Source organism: Erithacus rubecula, assembly GCF_903797595.1.
Source record: "Erithacus rubecula genome assembly, chromosome: 15".
Classification (NCBI taxonomy): Eukaryota; Metazoa; Chordata; class Aves; order Passeriformes; family Muscicapidae; genus Erithacus; species Erithacus rubecula.
The window spans coordinates 16,376,610-16,401,963 of NC_136667.1; the positions used below are offsets into that span (position 1 = coordinate 16,376,610).

Below are 25,354 nucleotides of genomic sequence, written 5' to 3' on the forward strand. Positions count from 1 at the left end.
AACATTCAATATTTTGAATTGACCATTCCCCCCCTCCCCCTACACGTGTCTGTTTTGGCAGTGATGACAAGATTTCTAAACTGAGTTGCTGTTATTATTGTTCTGCAGTTGTGGTTGGTTTTTTTTTTGTACTTTTTTTTTTTCTGAACGTGTTTTTTAAACAAAAGAAAATTACCAGCTTTTATAAAAAAGAAGGAGCTTGAATCCTTACTCCCAAAACACAGATACAAGATTTTCCTTTATAAAAAGTGTATTGATTTTTTGCTATAAAAAGTGACCTAGAGGGTGTCAAACCTGAAAACAAATTCTCACAGTGTTTTCAGTGTTGGCTGTTCACAAGGCATTATTGTTACAGAGATAGAGAGATACCATAGGGGAGGTATAAATATTTGTTACCAGCTAGCAGCATCCTTGGATTGCATGTGGAAGGTGTTTTACTCAAGATAACTCAGCTGATTTATGGGTTTGCTTAATTATTAAGAAATAAAAAGCAAAAAATATTTGAATAATTTGAATTATTGTACTAACCTTACTTAGCATCTGACACAATCACTCCTAATCTCATCCAAGCTTCTGCTGGAGCATCAAACTAGAAATTCCCTGCCTGCCCTCCACAATAAAACCAAGATTTATTGGAATGCAGGTGCCAAAATTGGGGCTGTGAATGAGGAGCAGTGAGCTGGCAGTTTGCACGGGTGGAGAACATCATCCAGCTTGCAAACTGCTCAGCAAGGGCTCCTTTTGCATCCCTCCAGGAGAGCTACTTTACTAACACTAGGAAAACTACATAGCTGCAGCATAGAAGAAAATGGGAAATGCACAGAATCATTGGCCCCAAATTTCTCATTTTGCACCCCTGTAACTCAGAAGAATGGTATCCCTCTATCTCTATAGATGGCAGGTGTTGGTTTGTGGCACAGAGAGGAGAAATCACAGAACAAAAATGACATTTAACCGTGTGTCCTTTGACTTGAAAGCACCAGTCACCTATCTGCTTGTTGTGGCAGAGGTACTTTGCTGTATCCCAAATGCAGTGGGGACATTTCACTCCGTGCTGCTCTACATGGAGTCTCCAAGGGAATCCGAGTCATCCAAGGACAGGGGCAGGTACAAGTCCTGTAGGGAGAAAGGAGGAAGTGTTAACCCTCACCATCAGCTCCCATCCTTGGCCAAAAAGAAGCAGCTGAGTGGCTCAGGTTTGTGCAGCTCAGAGGGTGGAATGCACTGGGCTCACCACAATCCAGGGAGTTCCAGGCTAAAATGAAGGCAAGCTCCCTGCACAGAGGAGCAAGAGCATCTCTGCTTGTGTTGGGTTGCAATACAGGATATGGCCAGAAATGTGGATTCTGTCCCCAGCTGTTAAAACTGGGTGTGGCAGTGCCCCTGATCTCCAGGCACATATTCTCTGCTAATGGGCAATCTTTAAACCAGCTGGGCAATCATCTTTATCTTCCCACAGCCCATCCTCCCTCCAGCAGATATCTCCTGTTCATGGCCATTGAGTCCCAGTGCATGACTGATAAAATTCCATCATCCCACTGGGAGATGCTCCAGCCAGGGGAGGAGCCAAGCCTTTCCTACCCAGAGAAAAACTGAGATTTTGGACACCAAGGTACCTTCTTTCCACTGGATTCCAGAGGAAAGCCAGACCCTTCCACATCATCCCTGTACCTTCAAAGGAAACTGCACCTTCTCCAGGAGCACTGCTCCAGCTGAACCACATCTGCCACTGCAGGAGGATGCAGCCACCATGGAATGGGACTGCTGCCACCACCCTGACTGACTGACGGGTGTCAGCTTGGATTCTGACTCTGGCAGGGTTTGGGATTGTTCTTTGTAATACTGCATTTCTATTTTAATTTTCCTAGTAAAGAACTGTTATTCCTAATTCCCATCTCTTTGCTTGAGAGCCCCTTAATTTCAAAATGATAATAATTTGGAGGGAGGGGGTTTACATTCTCCATTTGAAAGAGAAGCTTCTGCCTTTATTGGCAGATACCTGTCCTTCAAATCAAGACACTGCTCCTGATAACTGTTCAGGAATAGTTTTCAGAAGTGGTTTTTTTTATTGTTCTGGATCAATGTGTCCATTCCAGCACATGCATAAAAAAGCAGCACCTTGCCTTCTTTAAACTTAAGTCCACAATAAAGAGTCTTACCTTGGTTTGACAGCTGCCCTCAGGACAAATCTCCAAGAAAATCACATGTTCCATGGTTTATTCTTTATTTTAAGTAACTTCTAACCAGTTAGAAAAGTTAATAAAGAATCCCAAGTTTATTATTTGGATCAAATGCCCAGTGTAAGGCTTTTCCAGTGTCTCTTTCTGGGGTAACCATTTTATTTCATTTGTTTAAAGTTCTGTGTGGAACAAGGGTATAGGAATCAGCTCAAGGCTTAAAGCTCTCCTGGGATCTTTTTGAACTCTGACTCACACACAGGTAATAACTGTGAGCAAAATGGAGAAAAACTCAAATATTCATGGAGGAAATTAAGAGCAATCTTGATATAAGAAGAGGTAAATTAGGACTTTGTGGTGAACTCAACCTAAGCATTTATCACTTGAGCTTTAAGGGAGAAAAAGAAAAGCGATTTCATCATAAGCAGGAAATTGCTCCTGGGAGAAAGACAATGATGCGTGAATATTCTGGTAACCTAAAATGCTGCATTTGTGTTTTCTGATTGGCTTAACTTAGTGGAGAAAATCATGGCTGGGTTGGCTTTGCCCTCAGCAGTCACCATCTATTACAAATGGTCTCAGGGCTGCACTGGAAAGGTCATAAATCAGCCAGCTGAAAACATACATAAAACATTAAAAAAGGTAAGTTTTACTTGTCTTGACCACGAAACAAATCCTCATCTCCAAAGTTTTAAATGAGGTGGAAAGTTTGGATAATATTCTGGGTCCCTGATGCTGAAGCAAAGGATGCAGTTTGCAGCTTTAATTCTGCTGAACTGATGAACTCAGATCACGGGCCAGATTCTGTTCTCAGTTATAAATTAATAATAAATCTGGATGCATTGTGTTAAATTTGCTATGTTTTCTTAAACTTAGAGAAGCTGAGCAGCTGAGAACAGAGTGAGGTCCTGAGGAAAACACAGTTTTCATTTGGATTCAGCTATGCCTTTGTTAAACAGAATTAGTTCAACTCCTGGAATCTGGCCCATGGTGGGTTCCATGTGGATGCTGACCACCAGAATTTTTAAATTACTCTTCAGAAACTTTGGGTCAGTGCTTTCAAAATCAGGCTGAGAGGTACATTATGTTGACTCAAAAGAAACCCCCCTGACTTCCTCTCACACCTTCATTTGTGTCCAAGCTCCAATTCCTGTATCAAGTGAAAGCTGTTGGGAGCAGCATTGTGGCTATTCCAGAAATGCAAAGGAAATGAAAGTCAGAACTCAGCACAGAGTGCTGAATAACAGGAACTGAAAAAGCTGTGACAGCTGCTGTACCTTTTAAATAAATCAATACATGAATTATCCATGAGCCAACACAGGTTTCCTGGTCTCTGCCAGGATGCTGTGCTACCTGTTGGCTGTCTGTGACCAGCTACTGTTCCACAACACATTTACCACACCAGCTGTAAGAATCACTGTAAAACAGGGCACAGCCTTAAATAATTAAAAAAAAGTTAAATTCTTGAGGAGCATCATTAAAGTGATGTCTTAGAGATCCAGTAACATTTGCATTGCTTCTGCTGTTTAATGGACCTGATTTGCCAACACTTGAGGCTTTTCAGCACAGGAGGGTTCACATGAAACCACATCCATCAATGATTTTTTTTTTTTAATAGTGGTTAAGTTGTCTCCTCTGATCCCTCTGGATCATTTTCAGCACACATTAACAACTCCAGGGGAAGAGTCAGCCCAGTGCTTTGTTCACCACCTTGCCCAAAAATACAACTTTTACAGGTAAAAGGCCAAACTGCACTGTTGGAACAGCAGGAATTGCTGTTACTCCTCCAGAGGACATGGCCATGGCTGCAGGGTCACACAGCTCTGGGGGGCAGAAGGAGTGTAGTAAGGTATAAGAAACGTAATACCTTGTGCTTCCGGAGGCTGCCTGGGCTGGTGGGTGTGGAGATTGGGGACTGCTTGGATTTGGGTGTGGACAGCTGGCTGCTGGAGGTCCCATTTGCTGGCAGAAAACAAGACACAAGCTGGAAATCAGGCAAGCAAGGGCAAGATTTCTCTCCTTTGGGGAGATGGAAGGTCTCCAAATATTTAACACCGTGGTTTATTCGTGTTAGGAAGGAGAAAAAAAATAAACAAGTGAATAGCATAGCTATAAACATAACTCAAGGGTTTCAGCTGCTCAGGGTGAAAATGCAACTGCAAAAAGTTTAGCTGCAAAATACAGTGAGAAACAAAATAAATGGAGGGAGCAATATTTCGCACAACAAATATTCATTCACCAAGTCGATCCAAAGCACACATCATCAGAAAAACAGAAATTTCTGTGTTCTCAAACTGTTTAAGGGCATGACTGGAAATATCCTGAATGCTACATAAACAATGTCAGATGTCAATTATACACATTTAAAACTAGACAAAGTTTGCTGTGGGTGGGATTAAGTGACTGAAGAGCTTGATGGAATTATGCTTTAAGTTATAACAGCTGGATCTGCAAATCAGTTACTCAAAATCCATCAAGCACTTGAGTGTCTGGAGGAGGCTGAAGAAGCGTATAAAATATAGAGTAAAATGTGTGAATGTTGTATTTTTAAGCCAGCACAGCTCTTGCTTTAATGCCTAAAAAACCTCATTCCTCTGTTTTCTCTCAGGTTTGCAGCAAGGGCAGAGGTCAAACAGGTGTGAAAAGAAACATGTGCTCAAAGCCATGGGACAAAGGAGGAGCAGCCAGCACTTAGAGCAGCTGGGATGCAACAAATTCATGGTGATGTGGCTCCTCTGCCTTCACATCCATCACTTCCATGCATTTCCTCCTGTTGTGGAAGAGGTTATTCATCACACACAGCTTTTCTCCCATCACAAATGCACCTTGCTGAGGAAATGGATATTTTTATAAGGTGGTAGAAACAATGATTTATAGATAATTGGGGAATAGAGTGACCCTTCACCTCCCTGTCCCACTCAGACCATTCTTTATTGATAAGTGGAAAAAACCTGTCCTGGAAAGGGAGAAGCTGTTTCCTGCTGGCTCCTGCACTGAGCTCTGCAAAATGAGCTGCCCTTCAGGCTGGTGGGGAAAAAAGTAGAGTTCTCTAACTATGTGCCAAATAATGAAGGCAATTCAGAAAAAAAAATAACTTGGATCTCTTTTATGTTTTATTTTACTGAGTGAATTTGTGTTTCCTAATAAAGAAAATGTGGGGAATAAGAGGACTGATATAATCTCCATTAGCTAGAATTCATTTCCAGTTTCTAAAATGCCTCTTTCTTTATCTCCAATTGTCATTGATCCTTCCTAAGCTGAAGAACTCTGCAAGAAACCCCAATTTCCCTTCCACAAAACAAGACTGGAATCAACAGCAGAGCCATGTGCAGCAGAATGGATGTAATTGCTGCAGGGCAGGACAGAAATTCCCTAATACAATGAGAGTTTTAAGTGCTACAGCAGGCATGTAAATATTTTATGAGCATCAACAAAAAAACAGATGTGACATCCAAATCAGAAATGGAATGAGATGGATGGATATCATTACAAATACAGCAGAATTCTGCAGCAGGAGCAACAATGAAGAAGCCCAGTTCAATTTTCTCTGCCTGCTAATGAAGAATAGTGTTCATAAGCAAACTTGCCTGCATTTCCTTTGAACTGAAATGCAAGAAAATAACAGGAGGCAAAGAGCAGGTCCCAGCTGGTTCATAACACTGCTGCTCCACTAAAATCTCCTGATAATTTAGGGTAGCTCAGGATCTCACCTACACTCAGCTATTAGGAGCTGTTCTTTAGAACCAGCTTTCATTTCAATTCTTTGAGCTTTTTTCACCATTTTATTCTTTGTGCATTATGGCTTATTCATGGCATTGTATTTGCTCTGCAGCATAAATTTACCTTGAAGTGCTTATGTCATATCCTTTAATTGCAGGAGCAAATGCACCTTTTTCCATAGAATCCTCACCTCCCCCTGTGCACGTGGCAGGAGAGAAATCTGTGCTCAGGAGAGAAATCAGCCTTGTCCAGCACAAGGCAGGGAGGATGGAGAATATTCCTGTCATGTTTGAGATGAGAGATCTGGGTGATTGAATTCTCTGTCTGCTTCCCCCACAGGTGTTTCAGAATCACAGAATGGTTTGGGTTGGAAGGGATCTTAAATGTGGGATCTTCCACCATCCCACATTGCTCCAAGCTCCATCCAGCCTGGCCTTGGACGTTTCCAGGGATCCAGGGGCAGCCACAGCTGCTCTGGGCACCTGTGCCAGGGTATCCTCACCCCCACAGCAAAGAGTTTATTGCTAGTATCTAAACCTGCCCTCCTTCAGCTAAAGTCCATTCCCTCTTTGTCCTATTACTCTGCCTTTGCCAAAAGTCTCTCTTCAGCCTTTTTTAGGCCCTTTTTTAGTTAGATTTCTCACATGGAATTGTTCCCTGAGTGTTGCTTAAGTTTGCTGGGATAACTGGGGCTCTGGATCTGAATTTCCAGTGCTGATAAGCACCAGGACCTGCAAATGAGGTGAGATCCATCTTCTGAACTCACCTTTCTGACCACAAACAGAACTGGAAAAAGAAGAGCCTGATGCTCACAGTGAGTGCTCAAAATGTATGGAGGTATCTATTTCTACTAACTTGTAAAATAAAGTTAATATCTGTGCTTGACTGGGGCTGCCAGCATTCTGCAAATAAGATCCCAGTCCAAGGAGCTCATATGGGAAGAGAGGAAGGACAGTGAAATCCATGGATAGTTTTGTCTCCAGGTCAGGGTTTGAATGGCCACCAGGAAAATAAAGAAAGGGAACAAGCAGAACAAGGACAGCAGACAGCAAATGCAGAAACAGCAGCTTGTTGAGAGAGCAGGAGCCATCCTGCCCTTCAGGACAGGAAAACAGCTCAGGAGTGGAAGATCTCAGATTGCACAGGCACCTCCAAACCTGCAGGCACTGAGCCCTGCAGTGCTGGCAGCCTTTCCCTGAGTTTGGTGAGGGAATCTCTCCTGGGTGTGCCCCGTGGGCTGGCAGTGAGCAGGACACAGGGACAAAGAGGGGACAAAGAGAGGACAAGCTGCTCTGTCCCATGTGCCATTCCCCAGACATCTGCTGCCTTTGGGCACACTGATCCATGATGAGCCCTGGGAGCAGCCCTGCAGCCAGGACAGACAGACACTCTGACCCTCTAATTGCTGCTGCCTGGTGAATGTGCTTTTGTCCCTCTGTCCATTAGTGGACTAAGATTTTAAGGTCCTGCTAATATTCTCCCTGAGCCAAATCAAGGCAAAGACATTTTCAAATTTCAATTCAGGTACCTGTAACCCTGTCCTGGTTTTAAAAATCATAAGCTCTCATCTCATAGCACATTTTTATACAACTGAGCCCTTGTTTGGTATATCAGTTAGTGTGAGATAATTTCATGATTTTATAACAAAGAAAGAATGGCAAATTACATCATTATTTTCTCTCCTGTATTTCTCCCATGAGATTTAGTTCTGACTCCTTGTTGGAGCAGTCTGTTAAAGAAATTTTGCCAAACTTCATGCTGACCCTACTTCATTTAAATGTCATGGATCAAGCAGAAGCACAGAGACTTCTCTCCTTATGCCCAGTTTTCCTGTCATGTTAGAAGAAGGAATTGGATCGTGCCTTGCAGGTGTGGTTTAATATGGATTTCAGTGCTCTAAGCTGTGTCTTTTACCAAAGCTGAACTCCCTAAGAAGAAAAATTGAGGCTAGAAATACACAGAAGCTTTGTAACTCCAAATTTGCCAGAAATCCACTGGCACTGCTCAGGAAGTACAGATGTGGGTTGGGTGTTAGTGAGGGAAGGGAGAAAGGATTTCCCTTGGGAATACAAGGATTGGGGTGTGTTCCTTTCTCCTATAGCAAGACACTTCTTTGTATTGCACTCATTCATTTAATTTTCATTCATTTAAATGGTAATAGAAAAGCACCATGCTAAGAGAACAATGTTTAAATTGCTTCTGTGTATTTGCTACCTGACTTTTTTGGATATCCTGGGAGCTGAAGGGCTCTGGCTGCCTGAAGGGATTGAGCTTTTCACACTGATGCCCTGACACCTCACTGTGAATTGGGTTCAGGCTCCTCTTACCCAAAGATTTAACTCCAAACCTGCACTGACATCAGTGCCCAGATACGTCACAATGGCCTTGGAGACCTTGGTGGGGAAAAAAATTACAGAAACCTACACAGGAAAGAACTGGAAAGAACAGAAACAACACAAAACCAAGGAAACTCTCATGAGTTTCCACATTACAACCACAGCAGAGTGAAAGACAACAAAGACAAAAGATACAGATGGGTAGGAGAGCAAACACACAGCAGAAATATTGCATATATTTGAAGTAAAACTGCTTTAAAATAGTTTTCATGCATTAAATGGGTGAGATTCTGTGGGGAAAAAATAGGTCAGATCATCTTTTATTAATCAGACTTCATTCAGCTTTCTTTGCTTTTTGAATGTGATAACTCCAAAATCCCATCTAAATGTAAATATTGATTCTTAAAAGATGTGTAAATCCACTTAATTTATTACAATTCAATACAAGAATACAAAATGGTTTTCTTTTTTCTCTCTGTCCTGAGAAAACAAGAGTCTTCTATTTTTCAGTACTGAAAGAGCTCAGTCTTCTTTATTCTTACTAAGCAGAACAAGTGCCATTTTTTCCCTTATTGAAATTACAGGAAAGCAAGAAAGACTCTTGTCTGGACAGATTAAAGAAACCTGATTTGCTCTTCATTACTGACCTTAACTCCAGGAAACTGGTTATTGTTCAGCCTTTCTTGTTGTTTTAATCTCCCCCTGAAAAGCTCTGCTAAGTGTGTTCATTAAAGCTCATCAGATGAGTCACCATCCTGGGCCTGGAGTCTCTCAATCAGCTAAAATCAGGCACACAATAATTGCCATTTCACATTAAACTCTATGCTCATACAGTAAACTCTGGTTCTGGTGGGAATCAGCACCTGATGCTCGTGGAGAAGGTTCAAAGCTGCTCATGCATGAGCTGATTCCCACATCACTGAATGTTATGCTGGGTTTTTGTAAATCAGCATCATCCTGCCTTCAGTGTGCCTACACAGCTTTAACAGGAATTTGGGATGGTGAAAGTGGTTCAATTATTGCAAGCCTGAGTTTGAGAACAGCCAGCAATGGAATCTTGAAGAAAAGCTTTATGAATGCAAAATCACGCTAAAGAGAAATAATTTTTTAAAAAATAGAGTCTTGGCATGTGCCAACCAATTTCACACTGTCTCTTTAGGTAGCTGAAGAACACCCACACACCCTACACAAATGAACTATTCCTGGGGAACTCCTTCTGACTACTGCCAAGAGAAGTTTCTAATAATCCCATTTCTGCTGATGGTCAGCTGTGTGATGTTCCTATGCAATATGCAGCATGTTAGCATGATGGTGAAAAGGAATTTCTGGTTTGTATCACCTGTGTTGATGCTGTGGGACACCTGAACTCAAGCTGTAAAGCTCTCCTAGAATTCTGACATGTTTAATTGATGACTTGGCCATTTTAGCGAGAGGCCACATCTGCTTATCTTTTGGAACAGAACAAGCAGGCAGTGAGAAATTAGTCATAACCCCAGAAACTCTCCATGACTCTTAAATATTAATTACCAGAATTACTGAATTTGCAGCCCAGCCTTGGATTGACAGCTCTGAAGCTCTCCATGTGTGCTACCAAAGAAGGAGGGAGGCATTTCAAATGCTGCTGAGTAAATGAGGATTCCCATTTTCCTTCTCTTCCATTGCTGAATGAGTGTCTCAGTGTCCCATCAATAAACCCATCACCAGTTCTGCAACTGCAAGGTCACTGATCTCCTTCAAATAATGCCTGGAAGGAGCCCCTCCTGACCTGTGCAATAATCACCATTTGCTTGGCACAGGAGGTCACCCTAAATCACTCTGTATCTACAGGGACCATCTGGGAGCACTGTGATTTCCAAGTTTAGGAACTTATTTTAAAATATTTTTGGGGAAGAAGGCTGTGAGACTGTGGGTGAGACAACTCAAGTCACAACTACACTTTACCAATGGGGAATTGTGGATACTGCTGAGAGTCAGGGAAAAAAGCAGAATTGAGTTTTCCCAGGCTACTCAAAGGAAAACAAAAGGGAAAGAATTAATAACAAAGTTTAACACCTGGTGTTGAGGACAGGAGGAGTGCGTGAGAAACGTGATGTTTTGGTAAAAGCATGTTTACAAGAGGTGCTGCCTTCCTTGAAGAAATGAGCTTGGTTCTGTCCTTGGTTCTGCAAACCAGTCTATAAAAGTGTGTCTAATTCTGCAATAAATCACTTCTGCTCTCTGGATGAAGATGTGTTGCTGTGTTCCTTCGCTGCTTCCAAGCCTTACAGCGACAGGGAATTGCATCCCAATATTTATTAAGCTGCTTGTTCCCAAAACACACCCTCTTTTCCTTTGCCAACACAGGGAGTTTGTGCTTTTCCCTGGAGCACAGAGAAGCCCAGACTGCAAGGAACAGTCACTCACCATCCTGGTGGTTACCTGAGTCGGCCGGGGACTTGCTGCGGCGCATGGGCGCGGGGCTCTTGGCCGAGCTCTTCTGGGGCGTGGGGGAGGACTTGCTGCCCGTGGCACCTGCTGGGCTCCCCTTCATCACCCTGCACTCTGGGGGAACACAAACACACCTGGTTATGGCCCTGCTGCTGCCTGGTGTGGCACAGCCACAGCAGCTCAGTGCCTGGTCCCTGAAGAGATGCAGGAAACACCAAGGGTGAGGGAAAAGCTGGTTTCATGCCTTGTTCTGCAGGGTGAAAGGATTCTCTTCAAGGGGAGGGTGAAGAGAACAGCTCTGCTCCTCTAGAGACTCTGTGAGTGTCAGGTTGGCTCCTACCGGTGTCCTACAAAACATTTTCTGCCCTTCCCTTTCCCCTGGGTATCATGAGCACAATGAAAATGGTCAACACTGACTGAAGGAAAACTCAGGCTGAGAAAATCCTGTTAATTTGCTGCGACCCTTCTGTGAAGAACCAGTGATAGGAATGATGAGTGCCTTTTCTGCAGGTGCAGAAAGGCAGCAAACAGCTCATGGTGTTCTGTAGTCTCCAAGTGGCAGATGGGGCAGCTTCACCCAGCTGGAATCAGCCTCTTCTGTCCTCAACAAGCTGCAACTTTTCAGATGCAGAAAGCAAAGGAGACAAAATGGTTTTTGCAAAGCACATCCTCTGTCCTGGCCACTCATCCCTTTCAGCAAGGTTTGTATAAACAAGACCAGCAGATTTATGTGGAGCAGATGAGAACCCCAACTGGGCTTTCCTAAAAACTAAATAGGCCAGGAAGAGTGGAAAATGTAAACATGATCTACAGAGGGGAACTGAAATGCTAACAAACCTCCACGTGTCCCAGGATTTCAGGCATGCCTGATCTTCAGAACCAGCCTTTATTTACACTGAGAGCTCACACAAAAAGAACTTCCCACCCCTCCAGTTATTAACTTAACTCAGTTAAGAAGAAGGTTATAAAAAAGAGATTTCCTCTTTGTCAAATGTTAGCTGGTCCCACCTCATCTCCTCCAAGAGCTTGTCCTCACCAAGATGTGAAAAATGTGTCATTTTTACAGATGTGAATTACGTGTTCCACGTGCAGGCAGATTTTTATGGAAAAGTTCAGCTCAGCCCCACATGCTCCACACTGAGGACCCCCTGGAATGGAGTCCCTGATGGAATGAAGGCAGCACAGAGCAGATAAATAATTGGTCAACCAAATGCAAACTGTCTGACCTAAATGTATGTGTTATTTATCTATAGATCAGTGTATCTACAAAAATATAATTGTCTTTATTTTCCCCCCAGGCTTTCCTCATTCTCAGCCAGCCAAGGGTCCATCTCTGCTCCTTCCAGATGGTTTGAGAGAGAGTTTTGCTGTTGGGTCATGCAGCAAAGAATGTGAGGAGAGGAAGCCTTGTGCTCCAGGGATGATGCATGGCAAGAATTAAACCTACATTCAGCTTATTTTCTCTCCTGCTGAATCAATTTTGGAAATTGTAAATCAGGGATAGTAAAAGTTGTGGGTTTTTTCCTTCAAAAATATTTAAATTCTCACAGATGATGTCAAAGAAAAGCTTGTGAAGGTCCAGCCCAAATTTTTTATACAAGAAGAGCAGTACTGGTGTTGTGAGGGGGCTGAAAGGGTGTCAGGCAGCTGTGTTTAGTTATCTGAACTATTCACTAAAAAATAAAATAAACCTAAAAATAAAAATACTTCATGTTAGGTCTTTGCAAGAGCTTCCAAATTTGTCTTCTTCCCAGGGGAGTAATTCCTTGGAAGGAAACCTGGCTTTGCATTTTCCAGCACGGAAAGGCTGACTCTGAGGAATTCCTCCCTTGGCAAGTGTCAGTACACCAGAGGCAATCCCTGAGCTTCTGCAGGAGGTGGAAACCTGGCTGTGCTGAGGTTGGTGTAAAAAGGCCTCTAAATGTCACCAAAGTGTGACATTTCCACGATGCTGAAAGCAGTGGGTACAAAAGGGACAGACAATGTCATCTGGAAGGTGCTCAGCAGCAGGGATTAGAGGGTGGAAGCTGTGGGCAGCTTTTTTTTTATTTTTATTTTTTTCTTTTTTTTTTTTGGCTCTTTTTCCTCTGGGCAGCCAGGAGGAAAAAAAGATGACATAATCCTCTCTTGTGCTGTTTCTCTTTTTGTTTCCTGATGTCCTGCCAGAGTGCACATAATAACCAGCAGTCCTGGTATGTGTCATCCAAACAGGCAAAGGAAATTTCCCTGTGACAGAGGAGATTTTAATGAGTGACACTCATCTGCAGAAGCTCAGGATTCACAGCTCTTCTGGCAGCCTTGGAATGAGGAAGGGTGATGAGTGTTCAGTGGGAAAATGGTGCTGGGGCTCCTCAGAGCTGCAAGGCTCCCCTGGAAATACCTCTGGAGCTACTCACTGCCTTCCCAACAGCACACTTGGCTTCTCCTGCCAGAGAAATCCAAGCTGGAGAGGTGAGCAGAGGGGAAGGCAGAGAGCTGGGCTTTCCATCCAGTTGTTCTGCCAGGACTGCATCCAACTGTTTTCCAGTGTGGAGCTCCCTATGGAGCTGACTCAGCTGCTGAGTGCTAAAAACAATGTGAAGCTCAGCTTTCAGATCACTTCCCCAGCCTGACACAGGCTCATTCTCTGTCTGCAAAGTCTCAGTTGAGCCTTGGAAACTTTCTTTGAGTTACCCAAGACCATGAAATGGGTTCATTTGGAGTACACAGGTCAGAAGTACCAGCACTAAAATAAAATCAGGCTTGCAAAGGAGTAATAAAAAACAAGGTGTTTGGAGATTAGAGGCTGCTTGACTTCCTGGCATCCAGCAAAAATCTCTTTGGTTCTCAGTATAGAACCACTTTGCAGCACACAGGACAGGAAGGGCTTGTGTTCCTTATACAGCACACCTAGAGCTCTGGGAAGTGAGCCTAGATGCTTAAAGAATGAATTTTTTTTTTTTTTTTAGTTTAATGGGTAAAAATTACATTAATTTCCTGTTGCTGCACACACTGGCACCTGCAGACAGGTGGGTACACTTGCCAGGTGGGGTGGGTGGTAAGTCCTGCAAGAAAGCTCTGTATATTCTGTGCAATCAAAGATTTCATGGCTTAATTGATCACACAGACTGACATTATTACAGACTTCTGCTGGCAGTGGTAACAAGAAAAAATATCAGTGCTGTCCCAGTCATGCCCCCAAAAAGGGAATTATTGTCCTGCTTTTTGAATCAGCAGAAGTAAGTAGTGGAAATGTGATTTTTTTGTCAACTGTTGCTTGTTTCTGTTTTTAATATACATGTGTCTACATAAGGATGATTAGTTCTCAAGAAAAATGCATCTACCTGACTGTAACTGGAGAAAATTGAAAGTATAAACATTCCCAGATTTTACAATAAATGTCAAAATTCTTAGGAATTAATTTATTCTGACTTGGGCTACCTCAGTCAGTATTTGCCTGATTATAATACTGCTGACTGGCTAAGTATCACAAAAGGATGTTAAATTTCATGTACTGGGTCTTAAAAACCAGAACAAAAGTATGCAGCATCGTTATCAGATCCCAGCAAGTGAATGGAAATGAAATAAAACCACAGTGTATGTTTGATGTTACCGCTTTCATCCAGGGAAAAGTCATCCTGTGCGTAGCGGAATTTTTCTGGACCACAGGCGATAAACACATCATCATCCCCAAAGAAATCGTGGAGACAGGTCACCTACAGAGAGAGCAAAGTCATTCATTTTAGTTTTAATTGGCAGCATTCTGATGTGGCTCAGCTTTTGCTGGAGCAGAAGGGGGCTCTGCCCCTCTGCTGTTCCCCCCTGTCCTAGGTTGCAATACAGGATATGTCCAGCAATGTGTATTCTGTCCCCATCTGCTGCAGCTGGGTGGGGCAGTGCCCCTGATCTCCTGGCACATATTATCTGCTAATGGGCCATCTTTAAACCAGCTGGGCAATCATCTTTATCTTCCCACAGCCCATCCTCCCTCCAGCAGATATCTCCTGTTCATGGCCAGTGAGTCCCAGGGCATGACTGATAAAATTCCATCATCCCACTGGGAGATGCTCCACCCAGGGGAGGAGCCAAGCCTTTCCTACCCAGAGAAAAACTGAGATTTTGGACACCAAGGCACCTTCTTTCCACTGGATTCCAGAGGAAAGCCAGACCCTTCCACATCATCCCTGCACCTTCAGAGGAAACTGCACCTTCTCCAGGAGCACTGCTCCAGCTGAACCACATCTGCCCCTGCAGGAGGATGCAGCCACCATGGAATGGGACTGCTGCCACCACCCTGACTGACTGACGGGTGTCAGCTTGGATTCTCACTCTGGCAGGGTTTGGGATTGCTCTTTGTAATACTGCATTTCTATTTTAATTTTTCTAGTAAAGAACTGTTCTTCCTAATTCCCATATCTTTGCCTGAGAGCCCCTTAATTTCAAAATGAGAATAATTTGGAAGGAGGGGGTTTACATTCTCCATTTCAAAGAGAAGCTCCTGACTTTATTGGCAGACACCTGTCCTTCAAACCAGGACACCCACCACCCCATGTTAATCTGGTCCTGCTTTCCACAGGGCTGGTGCTCATCACACAATTTTCCTGGGCAAGTCAGGCCTAACAGAGTCATGAAAAACACCAGAACAGAGATAAAAACCACAAACAACTCCCTTGCAGGTTCTTGGAGGTTTGGCATTTCCCACCAGCTGACAGGATGCACCCCAAGGAATGACACAGCTACTTCTAAAATATAAACAGAGGTGCCCCCCGTGCCACCACTGCCTGTGCTGGGGATGTCTTGGTACCTACAGAGCCTAAAACCTCAAAGAATCACTGGGTTTAAGCACAGATGTAGAGAAGTGACTCCTCCTGAGCACAAATTACAAATTTTAAAGCCAGAACATTTATCTGTGCTATTGATAGAGAGACCCAAAGTATAACAAGACAACTTTTCCAGCCCAGCACCATTTAAATCCAGATTTACTGCAGGAGTTGTGCCAGCCTCTCCTTCACTGAGTGCTCTGCTCCCCACTTTTTGCCTTCCTCAATAGGAGGAAATTTTTTCTTGCAGTACCTGGAGCTCCAAACTCTGCCTTGCCTTGCAGCATCAAACAGAAACAAAGCACAAAATGTGGGAGCCCCAGATCTACTGATTTAATCAGAGAACTCATACATGGGAGTTTGGAAATGTGAAAATGCATTCAGGTTGCTGGGAGAGAAATTTAAATCCCATCAGGCTGGGAGCTCCTCCCCATATTCAGCTGGCAGAGATCTGCAATTCTCTACAGATGATGGACTTGCTTTAACAATTCCTAACAATATCCTGACATCCCTGACACATACTGATCAAATATTGTGTCAGGAGCAGCAGAAATGCTCATTTGCTACACCCCAGTGTGGAACAGCTCCAGCAGAGCCAGCCTGGGGCAGCCACATATCCGAGCACCCAGCAGAGCCCAGGGTGGCTTCCTAAAGTTCCACCTTTCCAGGAAACCATTCCAAGCAAGCCCAGGGTGTTTACAATAGAGGCAAGAGGCTGAGAGCTGCTGCTGCTGCCCAGTGCTTTACTGGGAGGGACTGGAGAGAGCACTGGAGATAACCATGGGGAGGGAACTTGCTGGAGGCAGAGCTGAATTTCTGTATCTGCTGATCTCCTGGAGCTGGACTGTGAAAAGTTAATTTCAAGCTCTAATAAATCAACTCTAAAGAAGGCTTTTGGCTATCTTAATAAGGCTCAGTATTTCACACTGGTTAGTATAATGTATAATTAAAGCACTGCCTATGAATGCCAGCACTGCTCAGGATGCCAAACCTTAGAGAAAATCCTGGTTTTCACATTGCCATGACTTTCAAAATGGAGCAGGCTGAAATCTGCCATGGCTCTGATCAGAGTTAGAATTTTCTCTACTAGCTCCAGTGAATTCCTATTTCTGTTTGCCTAAAATTAGATTGAAAATAGCTAACTTCATCTATAGAGAATTCTCCCAAAGAAAAGATGACATTTCAAACCAGCACTGCAGCCCTCCCCCTGAGGATGTGTGGCACTGATTCATTTGCAAATAATTGGGTTTGGCTCAGCACAGAGTTCCCATCTGAATGCTAAGTACTCCACTTGTGCCACTGAAAGGACCCATGGGTTGCTCTGCTCCACTGTGCAGTTAAATCTGTGATCTAAAGTTGGATCAAAAGGCTTCAAAAATTTCCCAGCCTTTTGCACAAAACCAGAAAGAACCCACAGATGCTTTTGTTGTCTCCAGGTCAGAAGTCCAAATGTGGATTTTGTCCCTGACTACCCACAACCACCCCAAGCAAAAATAAATTCCAGGAAATCAAGAAAATCTTCAGATCCAGGGGTCCAAACATGATGGAGAAGTTCCAGCATGTCCAAGGACAGGAACCTGACTGCATTTCAAATAGAGATATTGCAATTCACTTTTCTGCACTCCTGTCCCTCCACAGAGCAGTTATTGTGTGTATTTTATAGTTATGAACAGCTGGCTGAGCACTGGAGGCTGGTGGAGAATCAGATAATCTACTTGCTGAACTCTGAATATTCAGGGAACAATCACTTCTGTATTTGCCTTATTTCTTCCTTTTTGCTTTCCTCTTCTAACTTCCACTACTAAGAACTCACCACAACATAGTAGAAAGGACAGCCAAAACCCAACCCCACTCTCCTTAAATAGTGCAGAACATTGGAAAATTCTGAAAATAACTGGGGTCCTGTGCTTATGTTCACCACATGGGTGGTATTTTCTATTTACCTTTTGTTTACTCAACTCCTTCTCTGAGTCCCTGAAACACGTCCCAGATGGGATCCTGTCCACAGGAAGTCATTGGAGTAAACTTTCTTTGGGAAAACAAGTGACTTCAGTGCTGGGTCTGAGAGCACAGATTGAGTGAGGGGTGCAGGGAAAAAAGAAATCCACCAGGAGAAAGAAAGAAAGAAAGAAAGAAAGAAAGAAAGAAAGAAAGAAAGAAAGAAAGAAAGAAAGAAAGAAAGAAAGAAAGAAAGAAAGAAAGAAAGAAAGAAAGAAAGAAAGAAAGAAAGAAAGAAAGAAAGAAAGAAAGAAAGAAAGAAAGAAAGAAAGAAAGAAAGAAAGAAAGGAAGAAAGGAAGAAAGGAAGAAAGGAAGAAAGGAAGAAAGGAAGAAAGGAAGAAAGGAAGAAAGGAAGAAAGGAAGAAAGAAAGAGAGAAAGAAAGAGAGAAAGAAAGAAAGAGTCTCTCCCCAAGCAATGTGGACTTTTTGGAAGAATATTTTCTGCTTTGGTTTACTCTCATCTAGCACTCCAATTAAATCCAATATTTCACCTGGAACACCATGAGAAACAATCCTGAAAGAAGGTTCATATCAACAAAAAATTTGCCCCAGATGATAACCTGAAAATAATTTTTTGTAAATGCTGTGTTCTCCTTTTGGTTATAAATTTATTAAAGCACAAGACAAAACCCAATAGTAGCCAGATAATGCAAGGACCAATGCTGCCACTTGAAAATTGGGATTTTATTGGTGGCACCCTCAGCAATGACACCAGGAACCAGCAAAACAGGAAGATTTTGTCTTTCTGCAGTTTGCAGTCTACAAGCACTTCTCATCTATAACCAAAATTAAACTTGTGTATGTAACTACAGTAGGCAAGATATATAGCATTGATTTCCAAGCATGCCTTTGTTTAAGGGAGGATAATATTTAATTTGAAATCCAGGATTGAAAAGACAATATTGACTTGGGAAAGGATCATACTGCATGAAATGTTTGCTCTCCAATTCCTGCAGCTTAAGCAATTCCAAGGAAGGAAATCATATCTTCACATTCCAGTTGATGAGGCACAAATTTATTTCTTACAAAGTCATTATTCCTAATGGATCTGATGGCAGCATTTTTCTTTGTGCAAGGTCTGATCTTGAAAAACCCTTATAATATATATATATATTAGGGAAGGAATAGAAGGTTGTAGAGATTAGTTTGCAATTATTTAGGTTTTCATTGTTAAATTAAATCCTTCTCTGCTTACATGAGGAAAAAAAAGCTTCCCTGAGAGGACAATCTAGCTGGGATTTCTGCAGTGACACTCCATCAGTGTCTGCTGCAGCAGTTTTAATTGAGAGAGGAAAAGCTGCAGCCCTGTGAGAGCTGAAGAGCCCCTGCTTCATTTTAATACTGCACTTGTAGAACTAAGCATTTTTCAGGATTTTGACAAAATGGAGCTTGAGTGGATGGGAGTTTGCTGAAATGCCTGTGATGGCACAGACAGAAATTTGAATTCACCCAAAAAAGGAGCAGTAAAAACACAGGATTTACACTGATACAGCTCAGAGTAATTGACTGTTCCCACCTTCCTCCAGGAGGCAGCAGTAGTATTTAGAAACTGTAATTTATTAATAAAAAAAACTTAATTATTTCATTAATTATTAAACAGATTAAAAATAATTAGAAATAAAAAGTTTTAAGACTTCAGCCTGAATCACCCAGAAGTGCAGAGCCTGGGGTGCTTTGGAGATTTGGGATTACCCAGCTCCTTCTGCCCCCTCACTGTCACTCCAGGACAAAGCAGTGACAGAGGGTGACTGAACTGTCCTCTTCCCCCTTCAGAGAAGTGTCCTTTTCAGTCACAAAATTTCTTATTTGTAGCCCTCTCCCTCAGCCGTAATGATTTTGTAAATCATTCTCTTTGCAATACCCCTCCTGTTCAGGAATTTAGGCAGCAGAACAGTGACAGCAGCACATAAGTAGCTTCAAAGCCCCCAAGTTTCTGCAAATCTAATTGTTATATTCAAAGAAAACAGATCTCCATGTGGTTGTATTTTTTAAAATCATCACAGTTCTTCAGCTTGTAGGCTTCCAAAGGTCAGAACAGGGGGGAAATGTCTGCAGAAAGAGCCAAAAAAGAACCAAAAACCACAGAAGACAACAGCCTGCCATGCACACCTACAGGCTGTAAGAACTGAGCTGAATTAAGACACACTCTTTTTTCCAGGCTTTGATAAGTGCTGTAAAATTGAACACATCCAATCACCAGATAAACACAATTAATGTGTTTTAGATGCTCCTGTCCTTTTCTCTCTCAGCACTAAGCAGACCAGCAGCCACACAGGCACCAAGAGTTAACTGAGCTGGAAATGTCACTAAAACCTCTTTAAACTCTGTTTTAACTCACACCAGCAATCTCAGGGATTTATTTGTACTCCATCAGCTGTACTCCAAGGCAGATTGGCAGTGGCCTGTTTGTTTCAGGTCTGAGGAGCCAAAGTCTTAAATCACAAAGAAAATTGTGCTTTATGATGTGTGCAATCAGCAAAGCACAGAGACCAAACAGACTCAAACTGACCCACAGAAAGGTTCAGAAGGAATATGGGAATTGATGAGCATGGTAGTAAACTCTTCACCACACAAAGAAAAAAATTTCAGAAGACTGAAGGGTTAAGAGAATGCAATGGAAAATAAAGATGTTGCTATTGGAATGCACAGCACTTAATACATTTTTCCTTTTAACAGTCTAGAAACTGCAAGCCCAAAGCAGACACTGAATTGATTTACATTTTATTAGATTCTGGTTTCCTGCTTTTAAAAATAAGAGATGTTTGGATTCAATTATTTCTTTAAAGTATGCACACACCCACTCAGTAGATTCCACATTTGCATTCACAGAAAGAGAATTACTTATCTGCTTTCCTGAAAAAAAATATACTGCTTAAAATTGATAAGCAATAAGAAGAGGAGCAGGAAAACCACAAATATTAACATTCCAAAGTGGACCCAGAGCAATCCTGCATGCCCTTAAATATTTACACCTTTTTACTGCTGAAAAACGCAGATCCTGTTAATTAGGCTGTGTAACTGCAGCAGGTTGATCATGAGTGCTCATGCCCATTTTATGTGGCAACTAAACCAGAGCAGGGACACCAGCTCCTGACCAATATTCATTATTTCCAAGATAAGCATTTGTGATGCTTATTTAAGTGGAATAAGAAATATTCATGCCTGTGTGTCCACAGCAGCTTGTAAAACTTCATGCATGAAGAAATGCTGCTCTCAAGGGGCTGCAGCACACAGTGCCTGTTTATTTAAGTTCTGGAAATGGGGAAGTTTGAAACAGAATGGAACAAAAAGCAGGAGGGAGGGAGGTCAATAGCCAAGCTACCCAGTAGGAATGTTAAAGCTGAATTTTAATATATCTGATGAATTAGTGGTGCTTCCAAATGGTGTGAAATCCAATTAGCCTCTGGGAGAAAGGTTAGTTTGTTATCCCATTCCCTATACATATGGAGGAGACTCTGAAACAGATATTCAGGCTGTTGATTCTTTTTAACCAGAAGAAAAGCTTGCTCTTGCATTCATGAGGGTATTACACTGAGGATAAATGTGCTGTGAGGTTTGGGGGAACAAAGAGCACAGCCATCCAAACCAATATATAAAACATCACCATTTCTCCAGTCAGAAAACCATAAAATAAGGAAATCTGGGTGACAGATTGAATTTGAAAGGAGAGATTGCCAGCACAAACAGCCCCAGAGCAGGTAGCATTTAGGAATTCAGAAAACTGAATCCTAATCAGCATCCTTTCATCATTCTTGAGAGGAAACCAGTTTTGGATGGCAGAAGAGACTTTGGAAGTGGCACAACTGCATGGCCAAGGTCAAACAAGACTAATTGAAATGGGAGTCTTGAAGGTCACAGGGAGCCTGTAAAGGTGAGGCTGAAATATCCATTAATGGGATTCCCAACCCCAAAAAACTCCTAAAATCTGTAGCTGTTGCTGATGCTGTTGTGCACAGTTTCATAAAAGGGAAAGGGTATTGCTCAACTTTGTGCAGGAAGCACTGACAGTGATGAGATTTTGGGAGAAAGATCCTCACCCTGCTCACAACACACACACAACTCCCTGTGCTGCCAGGATGGAGTGGTTTGGGACAAAACTGAATTATTCATGCATTTCCAGGGGTAAATCCACTGTGTTTCTACCCACCTCTTCTTCCCAACTGCTCCCAGCACGCAGCCATGGAAGGAGAGAGCAGCATCCCAGCACATATAAATGGAAAAATGGAGATTACACAAAAGAGCTGCATTTGTTTCTACATCCTCTGTGTAAAGAGACATGGGAGGAAATTGTGTCTTCAGTAGTCACCCAGAGTGAAACAGGAAATTACATTAAATATCATTTAGTCTCCCTGCAGCACGTGGATGTGTTTTACTCACTGTGGCAGCCTCTGAAAAATGGAGTTATTTGAGGCTGTCTCACATCCTGCTGACACAGTAACTCCCTTCCAAAAAAGGGAGAAATGAGTGTCAGACTTGCTGTTTTTATCAGAGCATCAGGAGAGTTCAGGGACATTTCAGTTCAAGCCAGGCACTCCTTTGAAGGAGAAATTTTGTGTCTCTCCTGGCACAGCAGCACACTGACACACTTCATAAGGGACACCCCATTGTGTAGACAGAATATGTTGATTAGGATGGAGTCACCAAAAAAATCACAAATCTCACTCTGAAAGACACAGAGGCCTGGCCTTGCTTGACCTATGTAACCTTCTTTTTAAGAGTGGGCAATAAAAAAATTTACAAAAAACCCAAACCCCAAACAAACAAAAAAACCCCAAACAAACAGACAAAAAAACCCCACAACAAAACACAATAAATCAAGAAAGTAACAGGATAAATGGTTTCCCTCCATCTTATTTGGCACTTTGACCAATTTTTTTTTGACTCCTCTGTGCTATCCTGGGTTTCCCAGCCCAGGACAGGGGTGTGGATCCCAATCCTTCGGGATGTGAGGGGTCTGGAGCACAGGTTCAGGGTCTGTCCCTCTGTTTTGTACATCTGTAAAATCCTACACAATTCCCCATCCAGGGAGATGTTGAGGAGTTGATATTTTTACCTCCTGTTATCAAACTTCATGGAAAAAAAGACACCAGTGTGAAGTGTTCAACCTCTAAACAACTCTTCCTAATACATCTCCAAACCTGGTGAGGAACAAACTCTCCCATCCTCCAGCAGTATAAATTCATTTATATGGCCAAATTCTTGAATTACATGGGAAGATGCAACTGGTCTGTGTCTAATTAACACTGGCTTTGCATTTCATTTTGCTCAAAGCATCAGTGCTGTTGCTCAATTCCTCAAATATTCTGTAAAGGCTCCTGGAGGCATTTTGTCTCATTAAATTTCAATGTTTGCCAGGATCTTTATCACATTGTTAATTCTGGAATTAAAAATGGTGGCCTTTAAAAATTAAATTGTAACAGATGCTACATGAAATCTAAAGAAAAGTAACAATTGTTATCAAGCTGTTCTTCCAGGGAGCTAAATTTTCTTCCTTAATTATAATTCTCAACCTGCTCTTTGCGTTTTGGGAGATATCCTGAATTTACAGTGAATGCATATCCCGTCCCTATCAGAAGAGTTTTGTTTGCACCCTAATTTCTGTAAATCTTTGAATAAAGCCATTACTTTTTTTTTTCCTAATTAACAGGTCTTTTCAACTCAGCTGACGGCAAATAGAGGAGTGAAAAATTCAGCATTATGTCCTGAGCTAAACCATATTAGGGTAGAAATTAACAGTGTTAAGCAGGCTGGGAGATAAAAATACTTTGTATAGCACATTTAGAGAGGCTGCTGAAGTGGATGTCTCAAAGCCTTTCACATGAGAATACCTTTTTTTGCCCTTTTTTTTTTTTGCAATGTATTTCATCCCTTCCATGTCTGCAGGACCAGTGACAGGTTCTAGTTTAGTGTGCAGCAATGTTAATGGAATAATTGATGCAGGAGTAGTGAGATAGATGATGTGTAAAATGGCAGGCTGCATAATTGTCTGGAGTGAGTTCAAGTATTTCTGCAGTGAAAAATTGTCCTGTTTTACACTCCCATCACGTCTCCTTGCTGCTGCGTGGCAAGCAAATTTCATTTGGAGATGATCCCAAGATGCAGTTGATTTACTGGTGGGATTCCAGAAGGCAGGAGGTTAAAACCTTCCTACCCCAACTAAAGAGCACCTGGGAGAGGCATTACAGGGTTCACACTGGTCTGGGGAGTAACCACTCAAATTACAGCACAGTAATAAACACAGAGCACATCAGGGTGGATCTGTGCCACTGAGCACTGGCAGAAGAGCACCTGATTAGAGAAATTAAAATATGGCTTTTTAATATCTGACCTTTCTTCTTGCAGTATAAAATATTACGTGATGGAAGAAGGGGGAATGGAAAGAAATGAGTTTTTAAAATTATGATGCAATTAATTTCTGCTCTTGTGAAACATGCAAGAACCATTACATTTGCATGGCATTTCTCATCAAATCAGTTGTAGACTACTGAAGCAATTAGAAACTAATTGCTCTGAGATTCCCCCCAGAGATATATGATGGAAACAGGAGGTGGCCAGAGACTTACAGGCAGAAGTGTTATCTGTTTCTTTGCCAGTCTCTAGGAAACAGCACATTCCACCTCTGGAATGGTGCAGAGGTGGCTGCAGGAGCTCACAGATCAGCCCACTGCAGATGCTGCTCACACTGACACTGCCTTTGTGCACCCTCTGGGATAATTGGGTATTGCTTTGCTTGTTTCAACCACAGAAATCATGCATGGGGATTTTTAACTCCTCCGCCTGCTGCACATATTCATCAGCTCTTCACCTTCCCTTCACTCTCCAGCTCCTCCCCAGCCTCACCCCTAGAGACTGAGTGCATTTCCATGATAAATGGATCCTTCCTGCTGCTGGGAAAGACACCAGCCTGGCATCTGCCACACGAGCAGGGCTGGGCTGGTCATTCCCCTGGCATTCTGGTGTGAGGCTGTGATGAGCACAGGGAGCAGCTTACAGTGCCCTTCGCCTTTCTGGGGGTAGATACTGTAAATTCTTCCCTTCCCTGATCCTTCCTGTGAGGCAGTTCAGTCGGCAGAGCATGAGATTGTCAATCTCAGGGTTGTGGGGTCGAGCCCCACGTTGGGCGCCAGCTGAGGCAATTCTCTGTCCTCTCTCTGCTCCCCCAAGCTAACTCCAGACCAGAGATGGATGGGAAATCCTCATGGACAAAGGTAAAAAACCAAAGGTGGCTCTTTCCTGGGATAACATCCAGTACTTTATTCACAACCACATCCAGTGTAAGAGCTGGATGGAGAGGTGGAGACTTCAATCAGCTCTGAAGATGCTGTTTATTGCACACACGAGGCTGCAGCAGCTGTGGGTCCTGGGTGGGCCTGGAGCTGCTGGCTGTAGGCAAACTATGTCCCCTGAAGCTCTGTTCTATTCGTGTTACAAAGCATTATATTCCTTTCTCTGCTGTGTATCTTATTACATTACAACTAATCAATACCTTGACTATTACCTATAGCCTATCCCAACTACTAACATTACCATAATCATGTTAATATTTTCCAATCACCAAAAGTTAGTAGGTAACAGTTTAAGCTAGAAGTTGTTTTTCAGTTTTCTTGCAGTGGAAAATTCTGAAATCTTTTCTCAACTTGCAACATGGTATTTTTGTTTGTCTGTGAAAATCCTTCTGCTTGGTAAAAACATCTTTTGTTTGAGGTGGATTTCTCCTTTGCTCAGAGTCATAAAAGCCCCTTCCAACTCACTTGCTCTTAGCCTTCTTAGTCACCTAGTAAGACTGGCTCAGCAATTATTTTCTTCTGTATCAAAACTTGCTTTCATTTCTATTCTTTCTTCAGATTCTACATTCAAAGATCTTTCTGTTACACATACATGTCTGTGAGACCCTCC

General features: G+C 42.5%; 1 protein-coding gene across 9 annotated transcripts in view; it reads right to left on the reverse strand.

The window, feature by feature from the left end:
• Window positions 1-232: 232 nt before the first annotated feature.
• Window positions 233-25,354, reverse strand: part of DCX (doublecortin) — a 115,152-nt gene continuing 90,030 nt past the window's right edge. For 4 of the 9 annotated variants that reach the window (XM_079318794.1, XM_079318796.1, XM_079318795.1 and 1 more), the window contains 4 exons: window positions 14,253-14,355; window positions 10,637-10,774; window positions 4,042-4,139; window positions 233-1,116 (listed from right to left, as the gene is read on the reverse strand). In XM_079318794.1, coding sequence (XP_079174920.1) covers window positions 1,060-1,116; window positions 4,042-4,139; window positions 10,637-10,774; window positions 14,253-14,355 — 396 coding nt within the window. In that variant the 3' untranslated portion in view covers window positions 233-1,059. The remainder of the gene's footprint in view (window positions 1,117-4,041; window positions 4,140-10,636; window positions 10,775-14,252; window positions 14,356-25,354) is intronic. The other 5 variants (XM_079318798.1, XM_079318799.1, XM_079318800.1 and 2 more) reach the window with 3 other exon arrangements.